At 39.5% G+C, this 16,538-nt stretch overlaps 1 protein-coding gene across 1 annotated transcript; it reads left to right on the forward strand.

Moving 5' to 3' along the window:
- The first annotated feature begins 5,235 nt into the window (after positions 1 to 5,235).
- Positions 5,236 to 14,589, forward strand: LOC108608002 (fatty acid synthase). The gene is given in 9 exon segments (XM_033294669.1): positions 5,236 to 5,462; positions 5,521 to 6,980; positions 7,638 to 11,120; positions 11,122 to 11,415; positions 11,418 to 11,520; positions 11,559 to 12,970; positions 13,035 to 13,130; positions 13,496 to 13,639; positions 14,397 to 14,589. Coding segments are annotated over 9 exon segments (7,293 nt in total). The 5' UTR covers positions 5,236 to 5,275; the 3' UTR covers positions 14,511 to 14,589.
- The last annotated feature ends 1,949 nt before the right edge of the window (positions 14,590 to 16,538 follow it).

The raw sequence follows: 16,538 nt of genomic DNA on the forward strand, positions 1-16,538 counted from the left end.
TATAAAAAAAACAAGTAGACAAATTAAAGTTGTGCGCAACCAACTTTTATATACACTTTGACTAATGACAGACACTCATACAGACGGACAGACGGAAATGGCTATATCGACTCAGTTTGTTTTTCAGGTCAAGAATATATATACATTTTGGGGTCCATTTTTTATCAAAATGTCAAAGTGTATAAATATTTACTGTGTCAATATATCTATGACAGTTTTTCAATGTCACAAGCATTGTGAGTTCCTGGTTTAGAAAGGCTCACGGCGATCGCGAGCGTAGCTATGCAACAAGTGTTAAGGGCAGATTTAGTTATTTAAATCACAATAATTATATTAAACAATAATAATGTTTATACATTTTTAACAAATATAATAATATTAAGAAAAAAAATATACGGCAATCGAGATCTATCGAAATTTCAGTTTTGTATCTTCTTATTATTGAGAGGAAATGCAATTTCTCCTGATATTACTTTTAAACTTTTTGATCCATTTCTGACATTTCCATAATTTCTAAACACGTTGACATTTTTGTAAAAAATGGATTTATGAAGTTTTGCAAATGTATGTAACAGGGAGATGGAGGAGAGGCAGACCCCACAAAGTATATATATTCTTGATCAGCTTGGCGAGGTGAGTCGATATTGCCATGACCGTCCGTCCGTCTGTATGAGTACGTGTTTCTCAGCAACTATAAGGGCTAGAGCAACCCAATTTGGTATGTAGGTCCTATATCCAGGACACTACGCTTTAATTTTTTTTTTAATTTCTTCCCTCCTCCCCGGCAAATCGAAAAAACGATAAAAGGCAGTAAAAAAATCTTTAAAAATCTGAAATAAATCACAAAATTGCCAAAGTCATGTTTTCGACCGATTGTTTCGGATCGGATAAATAACTATTTACACTTCAATTTTCAGGGGGCACGTGCTGACGCGCCATACAACTTGCTGCCGACCGCAGCGGCGTCGTCTTGCTGACGCACAACGAAAAGAGCGACGCGTTAGCTGTTTGTGTGTATGTGTTTGTGAGTGCATGCGTGTGTTTGCTGCTATGCCCTAATCAAAATGTATCTAAAAGTTGGTGGCGCCCAACTTTAATTTGTTCACTTGTTACTGATAACTTTCTGAATTTCTAAAAATTTTAGATTTTTCAACAAACTTTCGGAAAATCTTTACATCGTTTGTTTTCTTGGAATTTTGTAAACATGCCATAAACATAAATATTTTTAATAGAGATTTCCCGGTGGAAACTCCAAAATTGCATTTCTCTAGCTCTTATATACAGTAATCAACAGTTATTATCATTATTATTATCACTCGTCACCCCTCACCCGTCATGATAAACTCTCTTATAAACATAGAAGATTCTTAATGAACAAGACATTGAAACAAGACATTGAGACAAGAAATTGACTCGATTGAGCCCTGTCTGTCCATCTGTATAAGCAACTAGAACTCAGAGAATACAGGAGCTAAATACACAAAATTTGGAATGCCCTGCACTTGGGGGATAATCATGTTCTCGACCGATGCTGAAAGTTTCAAGCCCATCTGATAAGAAACTGTGATTATATTCACATTTCAAGTTTTCATATATGTACATAGACAGCGGGGCCAATTGCTGACGCATTATGCTAGCGTCGCTGCAGCGAAAACGTTCTGTGACGCGTAAGATTTTGTGTTTGTATGTGCGTGTGCTTGCGATGTTCTAGTCAAAGTATACCAAAAGTTGTCAGCGCCCAACTCCAATGCATTTTATGTTTTTCGTTAAAATTGGTTAATAAATCTTACACATACAAGATCTTAAGCATTTTCTGTTCATTGCTAAGGTAATAGGACTCCAAGCACTTTGGGGGTTTTCAATGCATTACGAAAACAAAACACTTTAACTTTACTTTTTTGGTTCACCGCTTATCGCTGAAAGCCGTTATCGAGCAATAGAACACCAAAAATATTAAGAAAGTCGCACATTAAATTAGGTATATGTTTACGAAATTAACAATGTAATTTAGTATATTATTCACAAACTCATGGCAAAACAATTCACAATTAAACTACAGTCTCTGACATATATTCTGTGACGCAAGTACTTTTGTTTTATTGCATGCTAGTGCTATTACCTCACAGAAGCAAGGCCTGCCCTGGGGTTCAACGACTACATTTCCAGCGGCTCTGACGTTTACAAAATGCAGCTAACGGTGCAGGTGCAAGCGTCTATTTAATCTAAAGGCGACAATATGAACACCTATATGTGTATACATATACCAATAGCCGTGCCCGTTAAGGCTCACCTTTAAGTAACCGTGAAATCCATAAAGAGTATTGTTGCTTGCCGCTGTTATCAGCTTGAGCAATTGGGGATGCTTATCCCCGTGGCGAAGGGCATCGGGTCGTATCTGCGATTTCCAAGATCCCAAATTATATATAAATATATTCACATTGGTGTATAATTTTATGTACTGTTTTGATGTACATTTTATGTATAGAAGCTAATATTCTGCGTGCATATGTATATGAACATATAACATCTAATTGAAGTCCAGTATTTGAATGAAACAATAAATAACCGGACAACTCATATGAGACATAATACGATTTTTATTAATAATAAAAAATAATAATAGTATACAAAAACCTACTGTAGTCAGCTGCACACCTCTAGGATAGATTTTTTGAAAATTTCCGCGCATTTTAATTGATATGAGCGTCAGACTGACTAGTCAATCACATCCAGGTGTTATCAGTTATCGTTATCGCCGGGCAGCTCGACTGACTGTGGCACGCGGCCCTCTGCCGTCTATCACATAGCATTTTCATGTGCTAAAACGCGCTGCAATCTGCTCTTTGACTCCTGAGCGCACCATAGACAAAACATTTATTTGTTTGCGGGTGTTGCTACTTCAATCTGACCTTGAGTCAAGGTTTGACCATAATAATTTAGACTGAGTACATATATATTATGTACATATGTATGTATAAATTTATAAATGTACATATGTACATACATATGTTAGCGCAATCGGCGCCGCTTGTCGGGGCCACTTTAGCAGCACCATAGAAATTGAGACGAAGATTAAACGCAATTCGAACAAGGCACGCGAATTTATTATGATTTGCTTGGTATTACTTTTATTTAAAATTAATTAAGTTCTAAATTGAGCTTTTATTTATATTTCGCTAAATATTGTGGGCTTAAATCTATCTCACTGTTACATACATTGCAAAACTTCATAATATCTTTCCACTTTTTTATAAAAATATCAAAGTGTATATTTTTCAAAATCAATAAAAAACATTTTTTAAAATGCAAATTAATTTTAAAATAATAAAAGCCCTTTTTCATTGCACAAAAGCTCTGTCCAACATTTAAAAATACTATATTTTTTAAAACCTCACAGATTTATGTATGTTTGTATATCATCAACCAGTCATAATTTGTTTCTAATGCACAGCATTTTTTTATGAGGATTAAAGAACACGTTTAATAATTACCAATCCATTATTATAGTTTATGTAATCTTAAATTCAAAATTATCATTATTAGAACAAATTGTTGCAAGATGTAATTTATAACATTTACATAGGGGCACATTGTAAGCAATTTATGATAAGAAATATAGTGATAGTATAGGTAGGTAGTGGCATATTTACTTATATATGTATATTGAGATTGTATATTTTAATGATAGGCTTTTATAATATAATTTAGCCTTTGTTTGTGTTAATTAAGTACCCTATTTACGCATTCATTAAATATTTAAAAAATTTCGTAAGCAATAATATTATAAATATTTTATAATGGGGGAATTGATAATCTTGAATAATTCAAGGTACACGAATCATAAGCTTAAATAATCATCTTTTAAATATATGTCAAATTACATAAAAGAAACATTGTTTAATTTTGTTAAAAACAAATCCCATTTAGTCCATATAGAGAGCACAAATACTTAGGTTCATAAAAAAAACCAAATTAATTTGTTATTTGTTATATTCGTCTTGAGAAAATTAAATATGGAAAGCAATAACACATCTCTCTTACCATACTTATTGTCACTTTTAAACCGTCAATCAAATTTCTGTGCGTTACCATACACAAAAGTTGATATATGAATGTGCATTCATATATATTTAATTAAATTAATTGCATAGTTCCTCAGTCAGAACCGAGCTATGTGATCAGGTGAGGACTTGATCATGGAGGACGTGATTGGTCCATATGGTACTTTAAGGCGAGCTGTTAAATTTGCTGTGGCGATGGGTGTTAATCTTGGATTGCTCTCTCTCTCAGCGATAAGCATGGGCAATAAAACGTCCTACATTCGAGAAAGTGCGATTCTCTCCAGCCACACGGCGCCAGGCCATGGGGAAATCAAAGCAATTAAAGTAAAGAGTGCAAAATGATTCTTTCTCACAGCTTATTATGAAAATGACATTTTCTAAGAGCCAAAAGAGAAGGTGTGGTAGAATATTAAGTGAATTGCGATGGGCCGGGGTATCGACAACTAGGTCAACATGGCGACGTCAATGGTTGGTGGCACACACTTGGACTAATTATCAGGGAAAAGACACGCATGTACACATACATATACTAAAACCTGTATGCGTGGCATTATTTATTTGATTCATTAGAGCTTTAGTTGCTTAGCATTATGATGAATTATTCAGTATATTACGATCACGGGGTTGGGGAGTATAGCTTAGCACTTAGTATGGATATTAGCGAATGTTTATGCGGTTTTAGGTCTACACTGCTTTGCGCTATCCGTCAAACCGAATGCATAAAAAGAGTGTGAGGACAGCGCGACGCGTTCAGTGTGTATTCGGATCAAGTCGCAGAAATACGCAGGAATACGTGAACAATATAAAGTTAAAGGAATAAGTTTTTATATAATATAGCAATCGATTGTATCCTTTTTAACTACGCCATACATAAAGCCAAAGGAATACCATCATAATATAAAGTGAGTGATCAAAGCTCAGTTTTCAGCGCAAATGAAAAATAGTGACTAAAGTGCCATTATGTTAAACATTACAAACAATTAGCAACTACCCTAAAGTATGTGCATGTGTACAACGGATTTAATATGTTTACTTTCTAATCTCTTCAGGAATACTTCTTTTTGTTCTTCCTCAGATTAAAAAAACACAAAGGATAATTAAAACTGAATTATATTTATGTATAAATAAAATATAAATATAGATTAAGAAACAAACCATAGTGTCCGAAGCTGACCTGTAACAAGAAATTTGCACGAATCATATTTAGGCGTAAAATGGCAGATGAGAAAAAAACTCAAGATTGGAATAATCCGACTAACAAAGGGAGTAATAAAAAAAATGAAATTGTTATATCGGGAATATCAGGCAAGTTTCCGGAAAGTAGTAATATCGCCGAGTTTAAGTACAACTTGCTGAATGGCATCGATATGGTCACAAATAATCCCAGGCGCTGGGAAGCAGGTAGGATATCTGTGCTGTCCTAAAATTAGTATTCTACAAGTGTTCCCTATAACTATAGGAATTTATGGTTTGCCCGAACGAATGGCCAAAATGAAGGACGAAGATCTGGAAAAGTTTGATGATAAGTTTTTTAGCGTGCACCAAAAGCAGGCAGAATTGATGGACCCCTGCATGCGAATGCTTTTAGAGTTGACACACGAAGCCATCATTGATGCGGGAATAAATCCGACCCATCTGCGTGGTACTCGTACCGGTGTATACATAGGTCTATCGTTCGTGGAGACCGAACATGAGATACCCAATATGGAGCCTAGCACTATTAACGGCTACTGCCTAACTGGCTGTGCGCGAGCCATGTTCGCCAATCGCATATCCTACACTTTTGACTTCAAGGGTCCCAGCTTCATTGTGGACACAGCTTGCTCCAGCTCGCTTGTGGCTCTCTCACATGCTTATACAGACATGCGTGAAGGTCGCTGCGACTATGCCCTGGTTGCTGGAGTCAACCTCATATTGAAGCCCATATTTGCTCTGCAATTCCTGCGTTTGGGCATCGTGAGCCATGACGGTGCGTGCAAGACCTTCGATAAGGCTGCCAATGGCTACGCTCGAGCAGACACTTGTGCCATGGTATTTTTGCAATATGCTGACCAGGCCAAACGCTGCTATTGCTCTGTTCTGAATGTTCGCATCAATACTGATGGTTTCAAGGAACAGGGTGTAACATTTCCCGATGGTCGCATGCAGCAGCAGTTGCTGAAGGAAACCTATAGCGAAATTGACCTTAATCCAGATGACGTTGTTTATGTTGAGGCTCACGGCAGCGGCACTCCTGTGGGTGACGATCAAGAAGCTAACATGTTGAGCAACTTCTTTTGTCGTTCCTCTCGGTCTACACCCTTACTGATTGGATCCGTAAAGTCCAATATGGGCCACGCAGAGCCGGCATCTGGAGTCAGTGCACTGGCTAAAATGATCATCGCAATGGAGGAAGGCATTATACCAAAAAATTTGCACTATCGCATACCAAATCCAGCTGTACACGCTCTGGTTGAAGGCCGACTCAAAGTTGTCGATCGCAATCTCCCCTGGCAGGGAGGCATTGTTGGCCTCAATTCGTTTGGTTTTGGCGGTGCCAATGCTCATGTTATACTCAAATCAAACTGCAAAAACAAGAACCCACCTTCCAAGGAACACTTTTTCAACATTCTTATCTGTTCAGGTCGCACAGATGCTGCAGTTCAGCAGCTACTGGAGGCTGCGAATAAACATCGCCATGACAACGAGTTTCTGGCTCTCATCAACGAGATTCACTCACAGCCTATTCCACTGCATCCGTATCGCGGATTCGCCGTGATAAACAGTGAGGGTACATGCAATCAGGAAATACTACCATATGAAGGCGAAGTGCGTCCCATTTGGTTTGTGTATGCCGGTATGGGGAGCCAGTGGGCCAGTATGGCGAAAGATCTTATGCAACTGGAGGTTTTTAATAAATCAATTCAACAATGTGCTAAGGTAATTTTTATATAAATTATTTTCACTATTAGTAATTTGTATACACTTTGAAATTATTATAAAAAATGAAAAAGGGTATCGTGAGCTTTGCAAATGTATGTAACAGAGAGATGGAGGCGGTTCAGACCCCATAAAGTACATAACAAATTGAATGAATATACATAGCCATGTCCATCTGTCAATCTAACTGTATAAGCAACTAGAACTTAAAATTTTGGTATGTAGCTTTCCCATTCCTAAAGCAATTTTCTATTCTTGAAAATTTTATTTTCTCTTTCCTCCCCCGAAAATCGAAAAAAAAACGACTTACGGCAAGCCACAGCTTTGCTGCTGAATGAAATCCTTCTGTGATGCGTGCTTGTGTTTGCTGCGATGCCCTAGTCTAAGTGTATGAAAAAGTTTGCAGCGCCAAACTTTAATTCGTTCTTGTTTTATAATAAATAAATCAAAGCGAAAATTATTTCCGAGTATTTATAATTTTTCATTCGTAAGCTAAAATTATTCTGGTTCCTATTTTTGATTGCTCAATCGAAGTTAATCAATATTCACCTATTTAAAATAAAATCATATCAAAATTCACAATTAGAATAAAATCATCTAAGTATGAAATCAGGGTACATAAACTCATCTTTATTAATTTCTTACGTGTATTTTCAGGTACTTGCCCCAATGGACTTTGATCTAATTGAAGTACTTACCCGTTCAACAGACAGAACTTTTGACAATATGCTCTACTCATTCGTGTCAATTGCTGCTGTCCAAGTGGCACTCACAGACCTACTTAAGGCACTGGACATCAAGGCTGACGGCATCATCGGACATTCTGCCGGTGAACTAGGTGCTGCCTATATGGATGGTTGCCTATCAGCTGAACAAACAGTACTTGCCGCCTACTGGCGTGGCAAGAGCGTCTTGGAGACTCCGGGTCTGCCTCAGGGTAAAATGGCAGCTGTGGGGCTACCATGGATTGAGGTTAGTAAATATATACCAGCAGACTGTTATCCAGTGTGCCACAATAGTGATGACAATTGTACAGTGTCGGGACCTGTAGCTTCAATGGACACCACTATTGAGAGACTGGAAGATGCGGGTGTTTTTGTTAGGGCCGTTGCGTCAGGCGGGTATGCCTTCCATAGCAAATACATTGCGGATGCTGCTCCAATGCTTCGCAAGAACCTTGAGTCCCTTATAAAGGCTCCCAAGAAGCGTAGTCAGCAATGGCTTAGTACGAGCGTACCTGAACGGGATTGGCAGACACCAGCGTGTCGCACAGCTTCTGCAGCGTACTTTATTAACAATCTAATATCTCCAGTGCTATTTAATGAAGCCATACGACATATACCTAAAAATGCCTTGATTGTGGAAATCGCCCCTCACGGACTCTTTAGAGCCATTCTTCGATCGCTTGCACCCAGCATACGATATGTTAGCCTTATGCAGCGAGGACATGTAAACAATGTCGAGTTTCTGCTAAGCCAAGTTGGCCAGCTATATGCCGCCGGCGGGCAGCCCCAGGTGTTAAAGCTGTCTCTCTCACCGACCTTTTGCTATCCGGTCTCAAGGGGCACGCCGATGCTGAACTCACTTGTAGGTTGGGACCACACGCAAAAGTGGAGCTACCCAAAGTTTCGCGGCGGGAGACAGGCGGGTCAACAAAGCATTGAGCTTGATTTGAGCAAGGAGGAGAACTTTTTTCTCACCGGACACACAATCGACGGACGCATACTTTTTCCGGCAACAGGATATTTAACAATGGCTTGGATAATTTTGGCCCAACAACAAGGGTGCGATTACCAACGCACAGCAGTTGTCTTTGAAGACGTTACATTTAATCGAGCCACAATTCTTGGACAGGGCGCAGGCGCAGCAGTTAAACTCTCGATCAGTTTCTTCCAAGGCTGCGATCGCTTTGAGATCTGTGAAGGAAATAGCCTCGTATCTGCAGGCAAGATAAGGTTAACTACGAAAGCTCAGCACGAGCAATTGTCTCTTTCGCCCCTTCCTGGAAGTGCAGGGCCAGCAAAACTCGACACCAAGGAAGTTTACAAGGAGCTGCGATTGCGTGGTTACGACTATAGCGGCGTATTTCAGGGAATATTGGACTCGGACATTGCGGCAGTTACAGGTCGTCTTCAGTGGCTAGATAACTGGATAAGTTTTATAGACAGCATGCTGCAATTCCGAATACTTAGCAACAATATACGCGAGCTTTACGTACCCACTAGCATCGAGCGCATCGTAATCGATCCTCTCCACCACTTGGAGCTAACTAAGCACCATCAAAACAAGATACCCGTGTATTATCATCGGAATATTTCAGTTGTGAAATGCGGTGGCATCGAAGTGCACAAAATAAGAACAACGCAATTGCAGCGTCGCTCCGGCGCTCACAGGGAACCCAGCCTAGAGCGCTATAGTTTTGTGCCGCATGTGCATGTGGCAAGTTCCCATGAGGATCAGCATTTGGCTAAACTTATGACGCTAACAGCTGCCATCCAGCTTATTATTGAAAACAGTGGGACAGCGATAAAGATAAAGGGCGTCGAAATTGCCGGCTCGCGGAATACTCCAGATACTCTTAATTCTCCAAAACTTCTTGAGCTCATTGAGCGCGAACCCGTTTTAGTGGGCGACATAGCTGTAGCCCTGCCCAAACCCGACTCTAACTTTGAGTTGACTGACTGGCTAAGCAAGTCTGGCATTCGCGTGATTGAAGGTGATCTATTATCGGGAGTATCAGAACGGCAATTTAATTTTGTTCACGCCCTTGACCTAATGACTCTGCCTGTGTCAGGTAAACTTCAACTGCAGCCTATCATAGAATCAATCAAAGCGGATAACGGCTTTCTACTAATTGAGGAAAGCGCTAGTGCCTACAAAACCAATGGTCGAAATATATTTGAAATTTTGAACCTATCGCCAGTTATGGAGAGATCTTATGGCAATGATCGTGTGTTGATCTTAGCAAAAAAATTAACCATCAGGGATTATAATAATTCGTTGGTGATAGCTGTGACTAGTGATCACTTTAAATGGGTTCCAGAGCTCAGAAGTGCGCTGGCCAAGTCCCAAGCAGAGCAGAAGTTTATCTACTTAGTGGGACAAAGTGACATGAATTCTGGGGCTTTAGGTTTTATGAACTGTCTAAAACGCGAACCCTACGCTCAACGGGTCCGTCTCTACCTACTGTTAGACGAGGGGGTCCCTCCATTTTCATTAACCGAACCCTTTTACGCTGATCAGCTGCAGCAGGACTTAATGTTAAATATTTATCGAAATGGAAATTGGGGCAGCTACCGACACTTGCCGATAGATACCCATCAACCGCTTCTCACCGTGGAGCAGGCATATGTGAATACACTTATCAAGGGCGACCTCTCCTCTCTGAAATGGATTGAGAGTCCACGCAATGCTACACAAAGCATTAACAACAGCAAATTAGAGCCTTGCCTGGTTTATTATGCACCCCTCAACTTTCGCGATGTCATGTTGGCGACTGGAAAGCTAAGTGTTGACGCACTACCAGGAGATCTGGCTCACCAAGACTGTGTTTTAGGTCTAGAGTTTGCGGGCCGCGACTCACATGGAAATCGCGTCATGGCCATGGTTTGCGCGAAATCGCTTGCTACTAACTGTTTTGCCAACAAGAATATGCTATGGCAAATTCCGGACAAGTGGAGCATGGAGGAAGCCTCAACTGTGCCCTGCGTCTATGCTACCGTCTACTATGCGTTGGTCGTGCGTGGCCAAATGAAGAAGGGCGAGCGCATCCTTATTCACGCCGGCTCTGGCGGTGTTGGACAGGCTGCCATTTCAGTGGCTCTGCACCACGGCCTGACGGTCTTCACAACCGTGGGAAGCAAGGAAAAGCGTGAGTTCTTGCTAAAGCGCTTTCCCAAGCTGCAGGCGCGTAACATTGCCAACTCGCGTGACACTTCCTTTGAGCAAGTCGTTTTAAGCGAAACAAACGGAGAAGGAGTTGAGCTGGTCCTAAACTCACTTTCAGAAGAGAAGTTACAGGCATCTATTCGGTGTTTGGCTCTAAACGGACGGTTCTTGGAAATAGGAAAGTTCGACCTCAGCAATAACAGCCCGCTGGGCATGTCCGTCTTCCTCAAGAATACCTCATTCCATGGCATCCTTGCTTGATAGCGTAATGGAGGGAGGAGGTAAGAGATGCCAGAAGTTAGGTGGTGTCGCTTGGTTGGCCGAAGGCAATCCAAAAATGGTGGCTGTGGTGCAACGCATTGCCCATCACTCGGTATTTACACGACCAAGGAGAGTTGAGCAAGGCATTTCCGCTATTATGGCCTCTGGTAAGCACATTGGCAAAGGTTGGTCAATCAAGGTGCGTGAACGAGGAAGCATGGCAGTCAAAAACGATGCTGCCGAAAGACCGCGTCTCATTGGTGCCATTCCTCGGACCTATATGCACTCCCAAGAAGAGCTTATATAATAATTGGCGGTCTAGGAGGCTTTGGGCTAGAACTAACTCAATTGGCTGGTGTGACCCGTGGTGCACGTTATATTGTCCTTAAACGTCTCCGATTCAGGGCATTAAAAAACAGGCTTACCAAGCGACTCATGATACCGACGGTGGCACGGACCGCGGAGTAAAGGTGGTCATCGACACCAATGATTCGTGACCACGGCGGCTTATTGGCTGCTAAGAAAGTTGCTCGGAAAGCAGCCAACAAACTAGCATTAGGTTGGGCGGCATCTTTAACCTGGCCGCAGTGATCAAGGACGCATTATTTGCGGAGCAATCTGTAAAGAACTTTGAGCTAGTGACAGCCCCAAAAATATTAGCTACAAAGCACTTGGACTATCTATCTCGTAGCATGTGTCCATCCCTGGAACACTTTATCTGCTTCTCTAGCCTGGCCTGTGGCAGAGGTAATATTGGCCAGACCAACTACGGACTAGCAAACTCTGCAATGGAGCGCATTTGTGAGCAGCGACAGGTGGAAGGATACCCCGGCACAGCCATACAGTGGGGTGCCATTGGGGACACCGGGCTAATTATGGACCTAATGGGAAACAACGAGACAATTGTTGGTGGTACCCTGCCTCAGCGGATGACTAGCTGTCTCGAAACTCTCGATGCAATTATGCAGCGACCGCATCCCGTTATGTCATCTATGGTTCTAGCTGAGAAGCGCAAGACAGAGCAGTCTAACAGACAGAGTTTAATCTTGACTATAGCTAAGATATTGGGGCTGCGTGATGTGGCCAACATTCAGGATAAGACAACATTGTTTGAGCTTGGCATGGACTCACTTATGAGTACGGAGATTAAGCAGACATTGGAGCGAAATTTCGATTTAGTTCTGTCAGCACAAGAGATTCGCCAGCTGACTTTTAGCGCACTCAAAAAGATAGACTCCCAGGGGGCACAGAGCTCGGATTCTGTATTAGGTACGTTGTCGTCAGCAGCGGATCCAAGCAAAACGAAAGCTGCATTTCAGACCGGTCAAACTACCATTGCTCAGACAGATGAGACCCGAAAGGTATTCGCCAAGGAAGTATTACCCCAAAATGTGCTTGTGCGTTTGCAGTCAAAAGCGACCAAGTCATCCACTGAACCCGCTGTTTTCTTTCTGGCACCAATCGAGGGCTTCACAATAGCTGTGGAAGCACTCGCTGCTTCCCTGAACCTTCCAGCTTATGGGCTTCAGTGCACGGAACAAGTACCGCTAGACTCAATAGAGGACTGCGTAGCCTATTACATCCAGCAAATACAGAAGCTTCAGCCGCATGGACCCTACAACATTGTAGGCTACTCATACGGCTGTCTTCTGGCTCATGCCATCGGAGTAGCATTGGAGCAGCGTTGCTTTGGCGTTAAGGTAATTATGCTGGATGGTGCGCCTACTATGGCCAGTGGCTATGTGCAGGAGGCTAAGAAACAAACCGACGATCTTAACCGTCAACAGTCAATGACATTGGCATACTTTGGAGCGTTGCTAGCTGATGTTGACTACAACCAGGTAAGCGTTATGACTTATACGGCAAGGTACTTCGTAGTTTAATAACCTCCATATATCTGGTTAGCTGCTGAAACTCCTCGATGGCTTCAAAACATGGATGTCAAAGCTCGACAAGCTTGCTGATACTCTTGCGTCCCACACTCAACAATCCAAGGATGTGGTGAGTTTCAATTTAATACAATAACTTGTAACCCCTTCGTTGGTCAGCTTTACTCTTCATTTTACATACATTTGCACAACTTTATAAAGCCTTTATAGCACCCGATAGTATTCACCTGAGCAGCTTTCCGGTATGTGCAAAACTCTCTCATATGTACATACATTAACGTACGTATGTAGTAAAAAGGTCTTCATATAAGCATAGGCGTTACAAAATAATACTATTTATCAGTAATCTATCTATATCTATTAGTAATTTTTACTAAAGTTGTTTAAAAGTTGTCTACGCCCAACTTTAACGCGCTCTTGCTCTATTACAGCTATATTTATGATAAACATTTTGATATTTGTATTTCTTTTACACAGATTAAAAAAGCAGCCTGCATGTTTAAGCAAAAGCTTATACTCTCAGAGAGCTACAAAGGAGCTAAACAACTTCAGAGCGATGTAGTTCTTATTAAATCTGCGGAACACAATGCGATAATGGCACAGGACTATGGACTTAAGGAAGTATGTAAAAAGCAACATATAAAGTACAAATATAGTAATATAAATATAATAAATATTTATAAGCTATTTAAGTAATAATTAAGATATACATATCTGTAATAATATAATATGCGCCCATGTCAATTGTTAATATCAAAACCTAGTAACACAAAGGGTTTAGGTCCGTGTATATCCGAAATTGCCCAATACATTTTATTTTTGAAAAGTTAAGTGGCAAAGTGCTTGAACTGTCGACCTTCGCAATAGAGGCCAAGAGCTTAAGTCGTACAATTTTTGTATTGTACAGAACAGTTTCAGGCTCTAAATACAACATTAAATTATTAGATAGAAACAAAAATGTAGCTACTACTGTTGAAGGAAACGATACCAGGACATGTCGACACCAAGACGCTGTACATACGTTATAGGAGTTCAGATAAATTGAAAAATCGATTATGATTATATTTAGTTTTATGAACTCAATAGTCGACTAGTTTTATAAATTCGGATTTTTTTTGTATCGGCCTATTTTTTGAGTTTCTTCACTATTTTGTTACTAAAGTTAAAAACTTTTCATAAAGTCATGATTTAATAATAAACTATAATAAGTTTTTACATAAAGTTGTTAATATCCATTAATATTAAACGTGTAGCTAGATAAGTTAGTAACCTTTTTTTCAAAAAGTGGTGCTAATATTTTTGTTTGCAGCTGTATGTACATGCAAAGGTATTTTATATAAATTTATGACCATTCATACAAACTTAAACATACTTACAGATCTGCAGCGCACAAATAGATATGCATGTTGTAGCGGGTACACACCGGACATTCCTTAAGGAGGCTCAAACGTTAGAAATCATCGAGCAAGTCCTCAACAAACAGACATCGTAATGCCGAACTGCAAATTGTTTTTAGTTTTACGCATATACATATATTTGTATGAACATATACATGTATGAACATATACAAAAAAAACAAATTAATTGTATGTGCTTAAGTGTGTTCTAAGATTTAAATAAATAAGCTTCATACAAATATTATATTATGTTCTCTTTAATTATATTGGACGCGTGCTATTTGCATGTCTGTGGGAGTGAAATGAATCAGATCTGCTAACTGAGTCGTAGCAACTAACACCTTTGGACCCTTTCCTGATAAGGTAACCATTATATGAACATATGTAAATATGCACGACCATTAGAGGTGGTGCCATTTTTACGTCTGGCGAATTTTGCAAATATCCCGCATTTAAGCTCATATCAAAATTTGAACAAAATGTTGCTAAGGGCAGACGAAGACGACGGCTCACCAGTATGGGCGAAAGCCTACTTTTTAGAGATAGAGCTTCAGAACTGAGCCCCCACCTTAATAATATAAATTATACAACTGATTATATTTATAAAATTAATATATCAACATAAAACAACTAATTATGTACAATTTGGATAATTTAATTATATAAATATTATTTCTTAAGAGCACTAGCTCACAAAATTATTTTATTATTATAATTTATTTTTATCTTACAAGTATTGCACATATATATATATATATACATTTATTTCAAATCCGTAATCTGCGTTCCATAAACTAAAACACACTATTTACAGCTGCCCGCAAGGACGCGCTGGCCTAAGGCTTTCAGCTGTAAAAATACACTAACAACTCATAAAAAACGGATAAAACACATTTATTTATATTTATAAACATGTAAGATTCGACGTCAAAGCATTTCAGATACAGCAAATCAATCGTCTGTTTAAGCTAATTGATATACCCTATCCTACGCAGGCCTCCCAAAAGGTGATAAACTAAATATATTATATTGCCTTAATGAAATTTTTCTTCCCCACACAAGATAGATTGTTGAAAAAAAAAAAAAAATCGTTTGTAAACAAACCAGAGCTTTACAAAATTTTGCCTCTTTACGAAAAGTTTAATTAATAATACAAAAAAAATTTTATGTTTTAAGAAGAGGAAACAAATTTGACTTTGTCCCACAGTGCGGCGACCAAAAGCTTAACAGACAGAGAGAGTCAGAGGCGATAGCGCATGATAGAGAGAGCTACATTAACAGAATCAGTTGCGTTTACTTTTACTCTCGCACTCGTTGTATTTCTCTATGGGCAAAAAATGAGAGCCGGCTACGCTTTGCTGTCGTCATATAAAAGGCACTGTAACCACTATATTTGATGTTATTCTTCATAATTCGGCATTAGTTACTGCCATTGGACTACAACACGCTACAAGTGATTTTTTGCAGTTAGCTGTTCGCCAGAAAATTTCAAAAAGTTTTAATAATAACGTAAACTACTGTAAAATTGTACTCAACTTTAAAAAAAAGTGAATAGTGCCTAGAAAAAATTAACACATTTGTTGTGCCCTGCATTTGGAGTAAAATTTACGAACGGATTCAGCAGGCAGTAAGGACCGTCTGTTAAAAAAAGAATATAACCCATTTGAAAAAACTACGTAATCCCAATACTCCCGTTTGCTTACGTCAGGACAAGGACAAGTGGTTGTTGGCTCCTGACTCACAAGCTCGCAAGCACCAGTTGTCTAAAGGAATCGCCTGATTTTGTGCAACAGGTATATATACTGCTAGATAAACAGATGTGATTGCATACATATTCATCGTACGATATATTGCACGTGTTATAAGTATGTATGTTAAATATTTAACTGTGTGATTTATATGACTGTTTATGGTAACAAAGTACTACTAATTAGCTTTACAGGTAAAGTGTGCTAATATAAACAAACTAGCTACATATGTTATGTGTACATATCATAGAATAACTTCTGACACAGTGGCCTTGTGCAGGTAAACTACTCTATTTTTGTGTTGCATGTGATAAGCGTACAAATATAATAAAAAAAAATATGTAATGTACTTCATACATGTTTAATATAAGTAAT

Source organism: Drosophila busckii, unplaced genomic scaffold (assembly GCF_011750605.1).
Source record: "Drosophila busckii strain San Diego stock center, stock number 13000-0081.31 unplaced genomic scaffold, ASM1175060v1 chrUn_01, whole genome shotgun sequence".
NCBI lineage: Eukaryota > Metazoa > Arthropoda > Insecta > Diptera > Drosophilidae > Drosophila > Drosophila busckii.